Source organism: Leucopleurus acutus, assembly GCF_964270905.1.
Source record: "Leucopleurus acutus genome assembly, chromosome: 1".
NCBI lineage: Eukaryota > Metazoa > Chordata > Mammalia > Artiodactyla > Delphinidae > Leucopleurus > Leucopleurus acutus.
The window spans coordinates 39,930,897-39,952,831 of NC_139142.1; the positions used below are offsets into that span (position 1 = coordinate 39,930,897).

A 21,935-nucleotide genomic window follows, 5' to 3' on the forward strand; every position below is an offset into this window, starting at 1 on the left:
TCAAAAACAGCACACTCTTTTTAAAAAAAATTTTATTGGATATATGTACATGTATAACTGATTCATTTTGCTGTACACCTGAAACTAACACATTGTAAATCAACTATAATCCAATAAAATTTTTTTTAAAAAAGCACACCCAATGGAATGTTAAGCAGCTTTTGAAAAAAACATTTAGTAAAATAGAAAATACTAATGATAGAAATACAAAATAAATATTATTAACTATGTTTGAAAAATGCTTTTTGGGAAAAATTCAAAGGAAATAAAATGATAACAGTGATTAGGTAATTGCATAATTTTAATTTGCTTTCTCTTCTAAATTTTCTGCAATGTAGCTGTCATATTTTTACACTGAAACATATGCATATATACACATGCACAATGGTAACAAAGTAAAATTCATGCTAATATGAGAGCTGGGAGCATCAAAGACAATAGGTATTACTTTTTCAAGTCATTTGGTAGATGCTCTCAGAATTTCCAATTGGCTATAATGTATCCTTTCACTACCAGAGAGCCAAAGTCTCCCACTGCCTGTTAAATTAAGAAAATGGACAGAACAAATTCCTAGAAATGTACAATATACCAAGACTGAATCAGGAAGAACTAAAAAATACGAACAGACCAATAATGAGTAAGAACACTGAATCAGTAATCAAAAACCCACCAACAAAGAAAAGCCCAGGACCCATGGTTTTATTGGTGAATTCTACCAAACATTTCAAGAAAAATTAATGCCACTACTTCTCAAACTCTTCCCCAAAATTGGAGTGGAGCAAAAACTCCCAAACTCATTTTATGAGGCCAGCATACCCTACTATCAAAGTCACATAAGGACATTACAAAAAAAACAAAACTACAGACCAATAATCCTGGTGAATATATTATAAAAATTCTCAACAAAATATTAGCAAACTGAATTCAACAGCACATTAAAAGGATCATACACTATGGTCAAGTGAGATTTATCCATGGGATGCAAGGGTGGATCAACATATGAAAATCAATCAACATGATATAGCACATTAATAGAATGAAAGATAAAAATCATATGATCATCTCAATAGCTGCAAAAAAAAGCATGTGACAAAATACAATATCCCTTCATGATAAAAACCTTCAACAAATTTGATATAGAGGGAACAAATCTCAATATAATAAAGGCTATAGGTTGAAGGCTTCTTCTCTAAGATCAGGAACAAGACCGGGGTGCCTACTCTTACCACTCTTATTCAACATAGTTGAATAGTTATTCCACTCTTATTCAACATGGAAGTCCTAGCTAGAGCAATCAGGCAAGAGAAAGAAATAAATGGCATACAAATTGGAAAAGAAGTAAATCTGTCTTTATTTGTGGATATGATCTTATATATAGAAAATCCTGAAGACTGCAACCAAAAAACTGTTAGAGCTAATCAACAAATTATGTAAAGTTGAAGGATACAAAATCAACATACAGAAATCAGTTGTGTTTTTATAAACTAACAAAGAAATATCCAAAAAAGAAATAAAGAAAACAATCCCATTCACAATAGCATGAAAGCAATAAAACTTATGACTATTTAACAAAGGAAGTGAAAGATTAGTACACTGAAAACTATAAGGCTTAAATGAAAGAAACTGAAGACACAGACAAATGGAAAGATATCCAGTCTGTGTTCATGGATCAGAAGAATCAATAGTGTTAAAATGTCCATACTATCCAAAGCTATCTATAGAGTCAATGCAATCGCTATCAAATTCCAATGACATTATTTCCCAAAATAGAACAATCCTAAAATTTGTATGGAACCACAAAAGACTCCAAATAGCCAAAGCAATCCTGAGAAAGAAAACACAGCTGACTTCAAACTATACTACAAAGCTTTAGTAATCAAAACAATATAGTACTGGCATACAAATAGACACACAGACCAACAGAACAGACTAGAGAGCCTAGGAATACCCCCTCCCCACTCCATATACTGTCAACTAATATTCAACAAAGGATCCAAGAATATTCAGTGGGGAAAGAAGTCTTTTCAATAAATTGTACTGGGAAAATTGGATAGCCATATACAGAAAAATGAAATCTATCTTACAGCATTCACAAAAATTAACTTGAAATAGATTAAAGACTTAAATGTAAGACCTGAAACTATAAAACTTATAGAAGAAAACACAAGGAAAAAGCTTCTTGACATTGGTCGTGGCAACAGTTTTTTTTTTAATACGACACCAAAAGCACAAGCAACAAAAGCAAAAGTGAAAGGAACTATATCAAAATAAAAAGCTTCTGTACAGCAAAAGAAACAATCAACAAAATGAAAAGGCAATCTACGGAATAGAAGAAAATATTTCCAAATCATATATCTGATAAGAGACTAATATTCAAAATACATAAAGAACTCACACAGTTCAATAGCAAAAAATCAAACAATCCAATTTTAAAATGGGCAGAGGAAATAGACATTTTTTTTCTCCAAAGAAGATATATGAATGGCCAATAGGTATGTGAAAAGATGATCAACATCTCTAATCATCAGGGAAATACAAATCAAAAGCACAATGAAATATCACCTCACACCTGTTAGTATAGGTATCATCAAAAAGACAAGAGAGGGACTTCCCTGGCAGTCCAGTGGTTAAGTCTTCGCCTTCCAATGCAGGGGGTGCAGATTCGATCCCTGGTCAGGGAGCTAAGATCCCAAATGCCTCACGGCCAAAAAACCAAAATATAAAACAGAAGCAATATTGTAACAAATTCAATAAAGACTTTAAAAACGATCCACATCAAAAAAAAAATCTTAAAAAAAAAAGACAAGAGATAACAAGTATTGACAAGGATATGGAGAAAAGGGAAGACTTGTGCACTGTTGGTGGGAATGTGAATTGGTTCAGTCACTATGGAAGACAGTATGTTGGTTCCTCAAAAAATTAAAAACAGAACTACCATATGATTGGTCCAACAATCCCACTTCTGGGCATACATCTAAAGGAAATTAAAACAGGATATCAAGAAGATATCTGTACTCCCATGTTTATTGCAGCATTATTCACAATAGCCAAGATATGGAAACAACCTAAGTGTCTGTCAATGGATGAATCGATAAAGAAGATGTGGTGCACACACGCACACACGATGGAATATTATTCAGTCATGAGAAAGAAATAAATTTTGCCATTTGTGATAACATCAACAGACCAACGTGAGCATTATGCTAAGTGAGATAAGTCAGACAGAAAAAGACAAATACTGTGTATCACATATTTGTGGAATCTAAAAAAGCTGAACTTGTAGAAACAGAGTAGAATGGTGGTTAGCAGGGGCTGGTGGGTAGGGGGACTGAGGAGATGTTGATCAAATGGTACAGACTTGCAGGTAGAGGATGAATAAGTTCTGGGAATCTAATGCAAAGCAGCAACGTGATTATAGTTAACATAACTATTTTATATACTTGGAAGTTGCTAAGAGACTGGATGTTAAATATTCTCACTACAGAAAAGAAATGATAAGTACATAAGGTAATGGAGGTATTAGCTAACACTACAGTGGCAATCATACCACAGTACATAAGTGTATCAAATCTACATGTTGGACACCTTAAACTTACACAATGTTGTTATATGTAAACATCTCACTTAAAAAAAAGAAAAAAAGTAAAGAAAGAAAAGGTTTTCCTCTACATGGGCTTCAGCCCATGGCTTCTAACACAAACTTTATGATTCACTGTGTCTCTTTTACACCTTGGTGTATGAAGAAGTCCTCTTTAATGTATCTTTAAAAGGTACTATTGGACTTCCCTGGGTGTGCGATTTCGATCCCTGGTCAGGGAACTAAGATTCCGCATGCCATGCAGTGCAGCCAAAATATAAAAAAAGATACACAATAAAAGGTACTGTCGGGTGCTGACAACTTCCTCTTTAACAGAACAAGAGATGGAGCAACAGCAGAAGCAACACCATGAGCACAGCTCACCCTTCTCCACCCTAACTCATGTCTTTAGGAAATGCATGTGCCAGAAACTAAAACCTACACATAAGTATTTCTAGCTAATGGGCCTGCATTTGCACATGCCCCTCAAGTCCTGGTATGCAGGAGGTTCTAAGAGCGTTCAGAGATTACAAATACAACATGACACTCCTCGGCATATTCATCTTCTAATCACTCTTGAATACATACGAAAATGAGAACTTCAAAATAACCCTCACTGAAGAACACCTGGCAACTAAATTTCTGAAGCTGGCAAAAAGCCCAGGGCTCTATGCCTGAAATCTCCTTCCTTCTGGGACCCAAAAGAGACTCAGACAGTTGCAGTGCAAGGGAAAAAAAAGGCCCAGAGGCACACCAAAGTAGATTCCATCTGTTAATTCTGCTGTCCCTGCTGTCACGAAGAGAGAGCTGGGCAAAGGGAGCACGTTAATCCTCAGGACCAAAGACTCTTTTCTCCTGTATAAGAATCTTAGGAACACTTTGAAATTCTGAACTTTATAACATACACTATTATATACTTTATAACTTTATAATTTGAGATCACAATTCACTCATGTCTGTAGAAGCCACATGATTGCCCAGAGCACTGAACTGGGGGCCAGAAGATAACTTCACCTCCTCCCAGCAGTTAACTCAGAATCACAGAATTATTGAATGTTAGAGCTAGAAGGGAACTCAGAGATCATCTGGTTCAACAACTTCATTCTATGTCTGCAAAATCAGCAAAAGGATGATGATGATCTTAGTAACAGAAGCAATGGAAATACTCTCTATTCTTCAAGAGTCACTCTGAATTTATGGTATTTTTTCAGATACTGCCTCATTTTTCTCAAGATTGTGATTTCTTTACACTCTCTTCACAGGATTAAACTTTTAATTCCTAATATTAAAAATAACTATTGCAAAAAATAATTTCTCTATCCCTGGTTTGGCTACTGGTTAATATTAGTCATTTCTTATCTTTATTAAGTTATCTTAATACAAGCAATTATAAATACAATACTTTTCTTTACCATTCATCAAAAATAAAGGCATTGGGTTTCCCTGGTGGCGCAGTGCTTAAGAATCCGCCTGCCAATGCAGGGGACACGGGTTCGATCCCTGGTCCAGGAAGATCCCACATGCCACGGAGCAACTAAGCCCGTGCGCCACAACTACTGAGCCTGCGCTCTACAGCCCATGAGCCACAACTACTGAGTCCACGTGCCACAACTACTGAAGCCCATGCACCTACAGCCTGTGCTCCACAACGAGAAGCCACCACAACGAGAAGCCCGCACACCGCAACGAAGAGTAGTCCCCGCTCGCCACAACTAGAGAAAAGCCGCGTGCAGCAATGAAGAACGCAGCCAAAAATAAAATAAAATAAAATAAAATAAATAAATTTATAAAAAAACAGAAAAACTTTCTCCCCCGATTCCCTCTACCCTATAAAAAATAAAATAAAATAAAATTAAAAAAAATAAAGGCATTGAGCTGCATGAGCTGCTTGTAAATCTTGGAGATTAATCCTTTGTCAGTTGCTTCATTTGAAATATTTTCTCCCATTCTAAGGGTTGTCTTTTGGTCTTGTTTATGGTTTCCTTTGCTGTGCAAAAGCTTTTAAGATTCATTAGGTCCCATTTGTTTATTTTTGTTTTTATTTCCATTTCTCTAGGAGGTGGGTCAAAAGGATCTTGCTGTGATTTATGTCATAGAGTGTTCTGCCTATGTTTTCCTCTAAGAGTTTGATAGTGTCTGGCCTTACATTTCGGTCTTTAATCCATTTTGAGTTTATTTTTGTGTATGGTGTTAGAGAGTGTTCTAATTTCATACTTTTACACATACCTGTCCAGTTTTCCCAGCACCACTTATTAAAGAGGCTCTTTTCTCCACCATATATTCTTGCCTCCTTTATCAAAAATAAGGTGACCATATGTGCATGGGTTTATCTCTGGGCTTTCTATCCTGTTCCATTGATCTATATTTCTGTTTTTGTGCCAGTACCATACTGTCTTGATTACTGTAGCTTTGTAGTATAGTCTGAAGTCAGGGAGCCTGATTCCTCCAGCTCCATTTTTCATTCTCAAGATTGCTTTGGCTATTCGGGGTCTTTTGTGTTTCCATACAAATTGTGAAATTTTTTGTTCTAGTTCTGTGAAAAATGCCAGTGGTAGTTTGATAGGGATTGCATTGAATCTGTAGATTGCTTTGGGTAGTAGAGTCATTTTCACAATGTTGATTCTTCCAATCCAAGAACATGGTATATCTCTCCATCTATTTGTATCATCTTTAATTTCTTTCATCAGTGTCTTATAATTTTCTGCATACAGGTCTTTTGTCTCCTTAGGTAGGTATATTCCTAGATATTTTATTCTTTTTGTTGCAAAAAAACAAACAATCCAATCCAAAAATGGGCAGAAGACCTAAATAGACATTTCTCCAAAGAAGATATGCAGATTGCCAACAAACACATGAAAGAATGCTCAACATCATTAATAATCAGAGAAAGGCAAATCAAAACTACAATGAGATATCATCTCACATCAGTCAGAATGGACATCATCAAAAAATCTAGAAACAATAAATGCTGCAGAGGGTGTGGAGAAAAGGGAACACTCTTGCACTGTTGGTGGGAATGTAAATTGATACAGCCACTATGGAGAACAGGACGGAGGTTCCTTAAAAAACTACAAATAGAACTACCATATGACCCAGCAATCCCACTACTGGGCATATACCCTGAGAAAACCAGAATTCAAAAAGAGTCATGTACCAAAATCTTCATTGCAGCTCTATTTACAATAGCCCAGAGATGGAAACAACCTAAGTGTCCATCATCAGATGAATGGATAAAGAAGATGTGGCACATATATACAATGGAGTATTACTCAGCCATAAAAAGAAACGAAATTGAGATATTTGTAGTGAGGTGGATGGACCTGGAGTCTGTCATACAGAGTGAAGTAAGTCAGAAAGAGAAAAACAAATACTGTATGCTAACACATATATATGGAATCTAAGAAAAAAAAAAGGTCATGAAAAGCCTAAGGGTAAAACGGGAATAAAGACACAGACCTACTAGAGAATGGACTTGAGGATATGGGGAGGGGGATGGGTAAGCTATGACAAAGTGAGAGAGTGGCATGGACATATATACACTACCAAATGTAAAACAGATAGCTAGTGGGAAGCAGCCACATAGCACAGGGAGATCAGCTCAGTGGTTTGTGACGACATAGAGGGGTGGGATAGGGAAGGTGGGAGGGAGGGAGACGCAAGAGGGAAGAGATATGGGAACATATGTATATGTATAACTGATTCACTTTGTTATAAAGCAGTAACTAACACACCACTGTGAAGCAATTATACTCCAATAAAGATGTTAAAAACTAAATAAATAAATAAATAAAGGCAATACAGTAATGCACAGTAAAGTTAGTTTAAATTTCATGTGCATGTCACAGTCAACTGAATTGTGCTTGGCAATGGATATTTTCCAAGGAACAGAAATGATTAAACTTACAAAATAAAACTCCAGCTTGAGAAATACAAGCCAGTACAAAGACATTGCAAAAGCACATTTTATAACTCAAGATTTTAGAAGAATATGCTAACCTGAAATTTTTTCCTAAGTGGGGGAAAAAAGAGTTATCTAACAAAACCCCTATTTTCCTACTGTGATCTATCGTAAATATACACTCTCTTCAAGCCAAAAGAATTAGAGTAAAAAGTTTTATACTTCCTGGAAAACTTGTTTGATCTGTGGATTTAATCCTATGTGATAAAAATGTTCCAAGTATGAAATATAGAGTATAGATCCTTAGCTGTATTGCAAATGCTTTGGCATGCAGATTTTTTCCCGTATTTTAATGAAAACCAGATTTATTTATAAGTTGCTTTAATTTCATTCTCGAATGGAACAAGAGTATCATATGTTCTGAATTAGGATCTTACTCACATCCCATATCAATTATGTAACTCAAATGCAAGACAACTTAATTGTGTCAATCATATTCCGCTGACAAGATCATTAAATGTTAACAGAGAGCTTCCAACTTTTAACAGCCATAGATTTTTTTGAATATAAGTTATTCTATGAAAATATAGATGCCTCATAAAAAATTGGTATAAGTATTATAGCTTCTGACTTCTAATAATAAGTTTTGAAATTAGGATATTATGAAAATAAAGTTTCTTTTTGATAACATCTTTATAAAGGTTTAGTTTTCACAAAGGCACATCAAATCTCACGGATAACACAGAAAATAAGCACAACAGAAAATTCTTAACTGCAATGCATTGTAATTCAAACCCTAAAAGTATATCAATATCAGATTAATCTCACAGAAGAAATATTGCTCTGTAACTCTACCTAGAAATAAACTGCCCAGATAGTTAAATCAATTACCATAACATTTGTGTCTTAATTATTTTACAGCATTAAGGTTTAAAGACTAATGATTTAACTGCATTCTAACCAATTAATATAATTAGTCACTTACTAATGCTTTTCAAAACTTTGAAATCCAAAATAAGTGAATATACGTTACATTTAAAACAAGATGAGGCTGTTAAAAAGATGTGCAATTTTAAAACATCATAACAGAGATGATGCAAACCAGCCACAGTATTTTGAAGTATACAGTTTTAAAAATTCATTTCTGACATGTAAAAATAACATTTTTATCAATTTTCTACTAATATGAATAAAATGCAGTTAATTTTTATTTGTTTCTTTAAACAAATCAGAGGAAAAAACCCAATAAAGTAAATGACAACTGATTTAAAATGAAGCTATGGTAAAAGCATCACTTTTAGAAAAAGAAGACCTAAGTTTTAACAGTTCTGTCACATACTACCTTAATTATTTCTAAAATTTTATATGTATTTTTGTCCTTGTGATATATGACAATAAAAAAGAAAATAAAGAGAAGTCACCAAATTCAGGACCAAGAAAAAGGAGAACACATGTGACAACTAGTAGGATTAACATAGTTTATGCAATACATTCAAATATGACTCTGAACTTACTGGCAGTCAGAGCAAATAGGGAAAAACTACCTTTATATAGTTATTATTACTGGAATTCCTTCTTTTTTTTTTTTGAGGTACAACTGACATACGACATTACGGAGTTGCTTAATTCTCCACATTTACACTATGCTATCAGCTTACAAAAGCATGTATATTTATAATATCTTATTTGGTCATCTCAACAACTTTGTTAAGAAGGCAGTACTGGCACCACCGTTATGCCAGATGAAGAAACCTCAGGCCCAAAATTAAATTATATGGCCAAAAGAAGTTAAATTAATTTCCTGAGGTTACTGAATATGAAATGGAGAGAATTTACTCTTAGTCTAACATTCTTTATTTCACCTCTTATTGCCTTGAGTTCTTAGCCCTAAATTATAAAAGAAATTTACTGCGTAGAATTAAAAATTTTTTTTTATACAGCAGGTTCTTGTTATCTATTTTATACATATTAGTGTATATATGTCAATCCCAATCTCCCAATTTATCCCACCACGACCCTGCTCCCTGCCGCTTTCCCCCTTTGGTGTCCATACGTTTGTTCTTTGCACAGAACTTTTTGAGTAATAGAAGTTGCCCTCAATATTTTTACAGCAGATACAAAGGCAAATTTCACATAAGTATGTCATTTAGCAACTGTTGATCAAAATAAGAGCAAAAAACTTAAAAGTAACTAGATAAAACTATAGATAAAATAAAAAACAAGGTAGCTGTATCTGATGTGATAATGAATGTGGAAACCTATACAAAGGCACAATATATTCCAATGATGAAAAATCATTAAGGGCTTCTACTTACCTTTTTTCAATCACATATTCTTGATGGTTCCTATTCAGATTTAAACTATACCATATTTTCCTTATAAATATGTATTTGCAGTTGTCTAAGTAGAATTCTTTCATGGAAGCCAACTTGTAAAATCTAAAACTCAATTTTGAAAACTTGCCCTGCAGTCCAACAAGTTCAAATATTGGAGCAAAACAACCAAACATTTAAATCTAAAAGTCTGACGGGTTTTAGTGTTGTGGTTTAGAAACTATATATAATAATTTGATGACAATTAAAAGGATTCATTTAGTCTTTTCAAGTTTATTTTTCTAAAAATTTCATGTTATACGTAGTAAAAGGAAAAGTATAATTAATTTGGGTTTTTTCTGCTATAAATAAGAGATGAGTCAATAGTCTTTAGAACCCAGTATTGTTTTTTTAACATCTTTATTGGAGTATAATTGCTTTACAATGTTGTGTTAGTTTCTGCTGTATAACAAAGTGAATCAGGTATACATATACCTATATCCCCATATCCCCTCCCTCTTGGGTCTCCGTCCCACCCTCCCTATCCCACCCCTCTAGGTGGTCACAAAGTACTGAGCTGATCTCCCTGTGCTATGCGGCTGCTTCCCACTAGCTATCTATTTTATGTTTCGTAGTGTATATATGTCCATGCCACTCTCTCACTTCATCCCAGCTTACCCCTCCCCCATGTCCTCAAGTCCATTCTCTACATGTGTCTTTATTCCTGTCCTGCCCCTAGGTTCATTAGAACCATTTTTTTTTTAGACTCCATATATATGTGTTAGCATATGGCATTTGTTTTTCTCTTTCTGACTTACTTCACTCTGTATGACAGACTCCAGGTCCATCCACCTCACTACAAATAACTCAATTTCGTTTCTTTTTATGGCTGAGTAATATTCCATCGTATATATGTGCCACATCTTCTTTATCCATTCATCTGTCGATGGACACTTAGGTTGCTTCCATGTCCTGGCTATTGTAAATAGAGCTGCAATGAACACTGTGGTACATGTCTCTTTTTGAATTATGGTTTTCTCAGGGTATATGCCCAGTAGTGGGATTGCTGGGTCATATGGTAGTTCTATTTTTAGTTTTTTAAGGAACTGTTCCATGCTGTTCTCCGTAGTGGCTGTAACAAGTTACATTCCCACCAACAGTGCAAGAGGGTTCCCTTTTCTCCACACCCTCTCCAGCATTTACTGTTTGTAGATTTTTTGACGATGGCCATTCTGACTGATGTGAGGTGATACCTCATTGTAGTTTTGATTTGCATTTCTCGAATGATTAGCGATGTTGTGCATCCTTTCATGTGTTTGTTGGCAATCTGTATATCTTCTTTAGAAAATAGTCTATTTAGGTCTTCTGCCCATGTTTGGATTGGGTTGTTTGTTTTTTTGATATTGAGCTGCCCAGTATTTTTAAAATAAGAAAGGAGAAGGGCAGTGTAACATGGTTTAGTATTGTTTATAATATTGTTAAAAAACAGGAAATGAAACAAATTTTTTCTAATAATGCTGTCTAACAGGATCTTACACAAGTATGTTGTAACGTTATCACTCTGATTTATCTTTATCACTATGGTTCGCTGAAAAGTGGCAGCAGAATTATCCACTCCCCTCCACTAAGACCTTTACTGTCAGTGCTTTCTGCCTTCCCCCATCCCCCACCCAATCTTTCATATCCAGAAATTTCTCCTTTACTCTTCTCCAAGAGCTAGCTCATACCTGTCCTGTCCTTTCATGCCCCCATGGAATGCAAGAATTACACTGGCACATCAGAGGGTTCACAGTGCAGTGCTCTGCACATAATGGAGCATCACTAGACATCTGCAGAGCGTTTTCTTCTCTATTATTACTCTGCCTCTGCCTAATTTGTAAGTGTCTTGAGGGCAGGGGCTACATTTATTTTACTTCCCACAAGGGCTTAATATGTATTTATTGAATTAATAAATGAATGGATACAATGTGAAATATTTTTTCTTACCCACTATGGTCTCCAGACAAAAATTCTGAAATAGCAGCAGGAAGCTCTGTTTTAATAATTAAAAGATAAGATGACATAGCTGCAAACAGAATAAAAAGAGTCCCTATTAGAATTCTATAATTTTTAACCATTTAAAGAACAATCTATCCAGAAATATGGATGTCCATTTGGGCTACAACAGCATGTGGAAGATTAATCCATACTGCACTATCCTCAAAGATAGAGATATACCAGGAATGGAGATAAAAATGGAGATAAATAACTTTGTAGAGAAGAGTAATTGGCAAGCTCATTAGGTACCTTTGTTTACATTTCAAGTTCAAGGCAAATGATTTAGGTAAAAGAAAGCATCTCGATTATAGGCCACTTATAAATGAAATTTTGCTTGAAGTTTGGCCAAAACTCTTAATGTTATTCCTCTGTCCAAGGCATTAGCAGTTAGTTTAGCAACATTTGATATAGACACAGGAGATAAATAAGTACAGCTAATAATTTTGATTATTTGTTCTTTCTTACTAGAGAGAGACCTCCCCCCAGAAGTCTCACTTCCTCTCTCTCCTTTTCTCTGCCACTGTCCTCCCACACACATTTTGGACACGTTATTATAAAACGATAACAAAGTGCACAGTGAGTTACATTTTAAGTTGTCCTCTAAAACAGATGAGAAAAGATTCAATTGCAACTATTAAGCATATTAAATAGACAAAGCTTATAACTTTTATTCCATTTTATTAACAGGGCTCATCTGTATTATGCAATCAAAACCTGAAGCTAGCATTATTTCTCACATTCTATCAGACAGGATCCAAGAACTTTTATAGCATTTTAATAATGATCTTATTTCTGGTATAGCTATAAAAAAACCCCACATCTTATTAACCTTCCATCATACACTAGGAAATGTTTAATATGGTTACAGAATACAGAACTCATTTATATGTAAATACTTGAGTTTAAACTTAAATGCTTAAGTATATAGAAACCCAGATGATTTAGAGTCAGTTTAACAGAGTAATAATCTCTGTTTCCCCCAGAGATTAAGTATATATTAAAAAAGAGCCAACAAGAATATGTCCATGAAGAATAGAGTGTACTCTGTGTGCATGTTAATTTTATTACTTATTTATATTTCAGGAAACATTTCACTTTCTCCTTGGACCTACAAAAACTAAGAACACAAATGAATGCCAAGGCTGAATGGCAAAAATCTGGGGGAAAACTGATTAAAAGGCTCAAAGAGTTTAAGAAGAAGAATGTATGTTTCTCAATAAACATATTTAAAAGTAGCTGAACTTCACAATTATTACAGTGCTGTGTGACCACTCGATCCTGGGGGGAAAAAAAGCTTATATACTAGTTTGTGTATAAATTTACATGAAGATAGGCAACGCTTACATATACAAACACATACACTCTCTTTTTTTTTTTTGGTAAAACAACATGTACTTATGGCAAAGTAAAATTTAGAACAGTTAAGTAAATAGTCACTTCTCTGCAATGAAAATATACATATTCACATTTTCCAGTTTATGACTATTCCTTTTTTCCCAGCAGAAGTACAGCTGTTGAAATAAAGCCTTTTCATCAGCAGAAGTACAGTACATTTCTCCAAACTCTCTGTTAGTTATGGGACATTACAATTAATCGTATGTGAAAAGGTATTCTAAGTTGTTCATATTCTCATAAGGAAAAATGCTACCAATTTGGTACAGAACAGAAGGAAGGTTTAGATTAACCTTCACCACTAAAGGATTTGGGGGTCTTTGTTTATAACACTTTATCTATTCCAAAGAATCATACACATATGGTGTAATGATGAAAATCATGAACTGAATATTCTGAAACTGGCCTAGAGCTACTTAAATATATCTTGCAAGGAAAAAAAAAAAAGTACTTGAAAACAAGGAATGCAGACTTCCTACACAATGTAATTTATTATCTGCCCATCAGTCTTTCTTGCTTGGATTAATCCAATACCACATGCTTTTCTAAAGTTTCAGACATTCATCTCTTTCAGTAATTTTCTATTATTTCTTTTAGATCTTTAGTTGTAAAAAGCTTCAATGAATATGAGATCATATTTCTTCCTAATATACAATCTGTCATTCTTCCCAGAATTTCTATTAGCCCCTGGCTAATCATTTGATCACTTTTATCCTCTGTTGTAGCCTTAACTCTTTGGTTTTCAAATGGGAGTCCTATTTCATTAGATTCCAGTCTGAAGAATCATGTATATTTCAAGAAATATGAACTCACCAAACATATGTTTCTCTCTCAGAAGAAAAGATCTCAGCATACAAGATATAAATATAATAAAACATGTAAAATACTGCTTCTTAGAGAATGCTGGTGTTTGTTTTAAGAGCTACAAAACCACAGAGCTCATGATGGGGAAAAACTCCACTGATTAAGCAAGTAAAACAAAGAAAGACACTATCCTTTTCACTGTCTAGATTATTTTTTCCTAACCACAAGAAAACTTTCATGCAAGGACTAGCACCTTAACATATTATATGTAGTACAGAGACAAACAAAAATTACTGAATATACATTAAGTTAGGAATACATCTTAGATTTACATAAAAAGAACAGTCAGCTCAATAAAATAAAGGGGAAAAGTTTTAAAGATATAAATTCAATAGGAATGCTCATATATCCATTGTTTTTAACCCAAAGGTTCACTAGCTCCAAAAGCTGCTTGCCAACACCTTTCATCTCATGTCTTCTATTAATAGCATAAGGAAGTGTTTAAGGACTTATCTTAGAGACAGGTCATAAGCAAGAACTTGTAAATGATTTTTGCTGACATCGATACATAGTATAGACTCCTAATACAAGACACACCATGTTGTCCTTTAAATTAATAGCTGTAACAGGGTCATCCACAAGAGCCATGGTTATAGCTAAGTGGTTCTGGCCTTCATACCACCAAAGCCAGAATTAGGGCTAGAAGACATACCTTGGTGACAGGTATTCAACCATTACAAATCATTTAGTTTCACCATATTAACTAAATAGGTATTCTTTTCTCCTTCATTTTAAACATAACAAATAGAACTCATTTAATAGAAACTGCCCTGAGAGGGAAATAAAAAATCTGTCAACTTAATCGAAACACAGAAGTTGAAAGTATTCTTTAAAAGCCATGTGGAGAAGCAACTGTTCTATTAAGAAATGACTAAAATAGGGTAAAATTTGATTAGGCAATAGCAAGTAGTAAGGTATTAATATTGGTTGATCTAATCATAAAGAGAAACACATGAGTTGGGAGCATGGAGGCTGAGGGGAGAGATGTCAAAAACACAAAAGGGAAAAGTGCTCTGGAGAAGAATTATAAGAACAGCGAACATTTGGGGGCTTAGAATGCCTATTCTAAGTGATTTGCAAGTTATTTCCTCATTTAAAGTTAAGTTTAAATTTATTTCCTCATCACGAACCTGTGAGGTAGATATTATTTATTTCACAGGTGAGGAAATGGAGGCACAAAGAGGTAACTTGCCCAAGCTAGTGATGGTGGAAGCAGCCCATCTGGCTTGAGAAATCTGCACTATTAACTGTTATGTTATGAGAAAGTGCAGAGAAGCAAAGTGGCGAAGAAATCCACCACAGGAAAAAGAAATAAGAAAAGTCTATCAAAAGGACCACTCCCCAGCATTGTTCTTTTTTCTTTTCATCACCATTTAAACAACAAATTGCTACCGAATGCTCAGTTTAGCAGTTGGGTTCAAAGAAAATAAAGAATTTCTACAACACAGAACATTAGTTAGAAGCGTTAAAAACACTTATAATGTTCATTTCACTTCTAGACGTGTTTTCATTTCAGTTTGTAGCTGGTTTGGTAAAGTGTTTAGTCAAGATTCCTCAGACAGGCTAAGGAGTTTCATGATAGGACTACTGCATTTACCACTATGATTCTATTGCATCTACAGCTATTACTGGAGTTCGGAAGAGAAAGTGTCCTGTTCTCACATATTTGAGATATTAACACTATACTGAAATTGAAAAAAATTAATACAAAAACCAATTCTTCTTCCCACAAACCCTGCACTCTCATAGGCTACTTTTCCCAGGACTCCCTTAAAAAAAAAAACAAAAAAAAAAAAACGACAAAGCTTCAGTTGGAGTGTTTACAACAATAATTATCCTTTTTGTTAAACACTTAAAAACACGTATGAAGATAAGATTATGTAGATCTATTTTTAAAACAGAATTAGGTTTTCAGCACTTGGAAGAAGTTCAGCAACTTCTTGAAGGATTAGTCAGCCAGCTCTAAACAGATGTACTATGGGAGGAAATAATGTTTGCCTTTCCTTCTAAGAGAGATTCAGTTTTACTTCAAACATGTTTTTAGTCATGGACAGCAACTGGTTTATTCTATTTAATGTGTCTTATTAACCTGGTGTTCCTACTAAATGTCCAAATGCCACTGAAATTATATCTCCATTCAAAATAATACACAACACAATCTCTCTCATTTTTAAAAAAGACTTTAAAAAACTCTGAAAACAAGGTCATTTCCCTAATTTGTGCACAAATGGAAATCAAAAATATATGGAGGAACTTTCCCCCCCATAACCCTTGGAAAATATATATCTTTGTTTTACTATTTATCAAGATCTTAAACTTGAATAAAAACTGACCAGAATATTTACTATTCTGAGAACCCTATAATTAAACTTCAATTAACAATTGTTACTAAGAAATACAATATTTTCAAAACCTCTTTAAAGTGACATGTAACCAGTAAATTTTGTCAAAGGAAGGACTTGTAAGAAATACTCCCCTTCCAAATTTCCTTTATTTCTCCTATTCTAAGACAGTGCTCTCTAGAATTTCTGGACAATACTATTCAGGCCTCAAAAAAGCCGCAGTTTGACTACAGATGAGATGACCAGCAGATGGCGTTGTAACAGCACTCCCAATCCCTGTATCCCAGGAGATGGTACAAACCAGCAATTCTGAAAGACTTCAGTTACCTTACCGCCCCCCCCAAAATACACACACACACACACACATATATTTCAGTAAGAAAGTAAAGCCAAAGGGTTTCTAACTTAATATTAAATCACGATTTTGAAAAATACTGAGAATTTGAAATTTTTATAGCTCTTAACTGAGAATGATCTTATTTATACCTTTCTGTTTATGAGATTTAGAAACTGTGCTACTTGACCACATAAAAGGGCTGCTGAGTTTCTCTTAAAACTTAGATACCCAAACTGAGGCGTTAATCAAGGCTGCTGGAGTAGGTCTGTGGGATCTCTGCCAGGCTGGAAAATCTGGGTCATTCTAGCAATTTCAGGAGGTTTCAGTAAGTCTACTAATGTTTAGGGTTCCCCTTCCAAAATATGTAACAGTGACTCAATCTTTATTCTCCTTTAAAGAACTAAGGAAAGAATATGCTATCCATAGTAGTCCTTCATATTTTAAAAGAGCAAAATAAGAATTTAACGTACTCCCAGGAGCCACTCACCTTGCGTTTTGAGTTGGGCAAGATATGAAACCAGAAATGACATCAATTAACTTCACTTTTATCACGTACTCATCAGAGTTAACATGACTTTCAACATGACTAAAGATGATTTGAGGTTTACTGCTTGATTTCTAGGGATATTTTAGCCAACTGAGTGGTCTATCTCAGGAGTTCAAACACTTGTGAAACTACTTACTTTGGTTTTTAGGAAAAGAATCTCATAATGCAACACAATTAGAGGAACTATGTGGAAACTACCTGTACTTATTTGCTATTACAGTTCTTAATCCTTTAACTTGTAGTCCACTAAATTCAAACTCTCAGCCAGAGTTCTCTTCCCTCTAACAGCATTAAATATTAAAACTCCCAGATGCTTCTTTTCTGACTTTATGTCCAAGCAACAATGACTCTCAGCAAATGCCCCTCCAGTGCCTGAGGCATCGGGCAGCTGGGGCCTCTCTGGCTCTGGCTCTGGCCTATTTTGGGCCCCTAATTCATCAGTGTTGGGAGGCAATCAGGAATTGCTTCTAAGTAGTATTTTACTACGTGGCTCTCCATTTTCTAAAGGTAATGGTTTCCATAACCCTAGAAAAAAAGAGTGCTAAATTTAGTGAGTCACATTTTTTTCTATTATAAAGTTTAGAGATTTTTCAAAGACAGTAGATCTTTCCAATCTATTTGTCAGACCACACTAGTGCCCTGTGACTAATACTTGGTGTGTGATTGTACTGGGGAAAAAAGGTTTTCTGTGAAGTTCTGACAGTCGATTTTTCCCTAAAGAAACCATATGCTCACTTATGCATTTTGTGTGGTCTTCTCTTCCGAGTTGATCTTCCTTTTTTAAAGGAATACCAAACCAGGTCACTGGCTTTTCCTTCTCTCCCTCCTTCTCTTATTCCTTACTTTCTTCCTATAATAAATAAGATTTATTAAACACCTACTAAGTGCTACGTACTTAAGAGCATAAATGAATGAGCAAAATTACTTAGATATATGGAATACAAAGATGCAGGGAATAAACTGAGTCTTACTAAAAGATCCATGTAACAAATATTGATCAAGGACAATTCATGATCATCTTGCTTCTAAAGGCCCCTGTTTCATTTTTCTCATAGATTCATCAGGGGCATAGAATCCCAAGAAAACTGAGAAATGTTTAAATGTTACAAAGAATAAGAGTCAGGAAGCATTAATCTAAGACATGATTATCCAACCTGAAAGCAGATGATATTAAAATACTTTATCTATTTTACATAAATAAGATCTAACTCTCCTCAATATTTTCAACCTTTTAATTTTTATATAATTCTAAACTATAAACCACTCTATGGACTTTCAAGTTTCTTTCTATCATTTATATAGTATATAAAATTGTCTCCTTGAAGCAAAATCTTAGGCTTTTAAACAGAATTTTTTTAATTGTCTCATTCATTCAACAAATATTATTTATTGAGTTCCTCTACCAGAAACTAGGTCAAGTTATGAAAACACATAGTTCCTGTCCCCAATGAGTTTTAAAAATCCTCAACATTTAATCTTTTCATAGCTTTACAAGTATTTACTATATCAGAGCAGAAAGAACAAAGCCTTTAGAAGTAGACAAAGTGAGATTTGAGTCCTGGCTGTATTAAGGGGTAAAGGTAAGCAAGTCATTTACCCCTTCTGAGCACTGATTTCGACCTCTGTAAAACGAGGATAATATCATCTACCCTGAAGAGCTGTTGTAAGTATAATTAAAGTGTCTAGGAGGAGGCTTGACCTAAAGACAATCTATTATATTATTTTTCATTTCTAAACAACCACTGAAAAACTCTAAGCATTTATACTAATAGTGAATATACTATTTTTCAAAAATGCTATCTGAACTATATTATATATGCAGATAGGCATGTAAGAAGTGCAAAAATTGAATCTGATGCTATACACTTCATACCATCTTATAAATATCCAATGTATTTCCAATTAACAAAGGGAAAAGTCAAAATCCATTTTGAAAGAATAACATTAAATAAATCATATGCACAACATATTAAAGATCCTCCCAAATAAGTATGCTGTTTCTTCTCAAGCATACATGGCTTAGTGCTGTTAAGGGCTTCCACGGACCTAGCTTAGATTAATCAAGAAATTACTTCGTAAGCCTGGAGTTCTTAGATTTTAACCTCAGAGGCTCAGTGGCTGTCCTAAAGGGTAGTTCTAAGAACTGAGACTCCCCTTTCTGAAAAAGAACAGCATCCATGAAAGCTTTTAGAGCAATAGTTTCTGACTTGTTAAAGATACCTAAGAAAAGACCAAATCATCTTTTGAACCAAGCATAACCCTCCCACAAAACTTTCCTGTAATAAAAATATTTTAATGCTCTGAAGGAATTAACATGCCTATCAAAGTGCTAAATTAGAAGGTGACTTTTGTGGTAAGAAGGGACCTTAAGCTTCGTGCTTTTCCCATCCTACCCCCAGCAATTTAACAAAGAGGAAACTGAAGCTGAGAGGAATTTTCCCGACACACATGGCTACCTAATGGCAGAGACTGGAGCAGAAAGAATTCAACGTATCTGACTTCCAACCCAGTGTTCTGCTCACAAGAGCAAGCTTCCAATTCTATTATAATAAAGGGATGATTATATGCACATCTTGCTAAGACAAAAGAAAAAAAAGTTCTGAAAATGTTTCAGTTATTATTTAGTGGGCTCTCAATAGATAAACTTTTAACCAATGTGAAGAAAATCATGAGGACATTATTCTAAAAACTGAATAAGCATTACCAGCTTTTCTGAATTTGAGGGACATTAAAAATTTCTGTGATTGCTTCTAAGTCACTTTTTAAAAAAAGTTTCTGAGACAAAGCAAGCAAGCAAATCAACAAACAGTTGGAAGAACTGATGATTTATCTGCCACCAAATTCAGAATTCTTTCTAGAACATTCTGACAACTGACCAACCAGCTCTGTTTGAATGTCTTCAGGGATACAGAGCTTTATCAAAGGAGTGTAGGCCATCTCCATTATCACACAGCTTAGCATTCCAAATGAAACCAGACCAGCTTCACTGTAGAGTTCTACCCATTAGAACCAGTTCTGCCCTCCAGAACAATACTAAATTAGTCTAGTATCTTTCTATATTTCATGTTCAGCTTTTCAAATATTTAAAGCTAGTGATCAGTCTAGAAGTCCCCTTTTCTTCTTGATAAATATAGCTAGAATATTAAAAAGTACTTGGAAATAGCACATATAAATCATATTCAGCTCCATTAAGCTTAAAAAAAAGGTTTATCCAGTTCCAAGTATTGTGCTAGGTTCTGGGACTACAAAGAGAAATAAGACATAATCCTTGCCTTGGAGGAGCTGACAATATAGTGGGGAAGTAAAAGCATATACAGAGATAACTTCAACCTAATAACAGCAAGTGCTAAAATAGAGTCATGTCCAATAACAGTTGCACACCAGATTAGGGAACAAGGAAGAGATCAGGGTGAAGGATACAGAGAATACAACAGCAGGCATTTTGCCAGTCACAAATTTAGATCCAAAGTCCTGGGTTGAAAACTCTACACAAAATAAACAATAGTTAACCCTAATCCAAACAAAATGTGCTTGATGGTTCTTACTAATCATATAGAGAGGAAAATAAGGGATTGAAAATACCAAAACATACTTTCACATTAGCGACATTACAAGTGCACATTTAAGCAATACATATTTGCTAAAATAAAGTATTCCAAAGTAGATCTTAAACTCAATGATATTATATAGATTCATTAGGTAAGAGACTGGTTACTAACTGCTAATGTGAAGAGTGAAGTGTGTGTTAACAAGGAAATTATTTGGTACGACATCCAAGAAAGTATTCTTCTCCTTCAATAATATATTTTTTTTGCCCTGAAAATTCAAAGAATTAAAACATGAATGTTCAGGATTTCCAAAACAATGGCAAATACAATTTATTGTTGGAATGTTAATTTTTTCCTTGACCAAGAAACTCATTAAAGATGGAATTTTGCTGAACAATACTTAAAGTGAAATAGCTCATATCTCGAGTATCAGTTAAACTTTATTAAAGCTGTCATCTTTAAATTATTTTGAACTATCACAGATAAGAAATAAGATTAAAATTTCCTCTGACCATACCTTCTTGAATAAGATCCAAAGTGCATATCAACCTTCTCTGTATTTAACCTTAAAGTAAAAGTATTTATTTAGCACTCCAGTCAATGGTAAAAGAAAATTAAGATATCGTTCAGCATTTGTGACTTCTTTACAACATACACAAACATGATTCCCATAGTATTTTGGATTTAAATGTTTAATACATTTAGTCAATAACTATCAATAATTAAAAGTAATTTTTGTTTCTACATAGTTCTTGATATCAGGATCATATTTTTTTAATTTAATTTAATTTTTTTTGTTACGCAGGCCTCTCACTGTTGTGGCCTCTCCCGTTGCAGAGCACGGGCTCCGGACGTGCAGGCTCAGCGGCCATGGCTCACGGGCCCAGCCGCTCTGCAGTATGTGGGATCTTCCCGGACCGGGGCACGAACCCATGTCCCCTGCATCGGCAGGCGGACTCTCAACCACTGCGCCACCAGGGAAGCCCCTCAGGATCATTTTTTAATGGGAACAAGATGCAAGATAAATGTGAGAATACTTTTCATTTGTCTCAAGTTTGTTTATTCTTTTTTTATAAATTTA

The 21,935-nt window shown here is 34.6% G+C and overlaps 1 protein-coding gene across 1 annotated transcript in view; it reads right to left on the bottom strand.

Moving 5' to 3' along the window:
- SLC38A6 (solute carrier family 38 member 6) overlaps nt 1-21,935 on the bottom strand; it is a 73,385-nt gene that overhangs the window by 20,763 nt on the left and 30,687 nt on the right. The window contains 1 exon segment of the mRNA XM_082855153.1: nt 11,774-11,852. Within this exon segment, the coding sequence (XP_082711279.1) occupies nt 11,774-11,852 (79 nt within the window).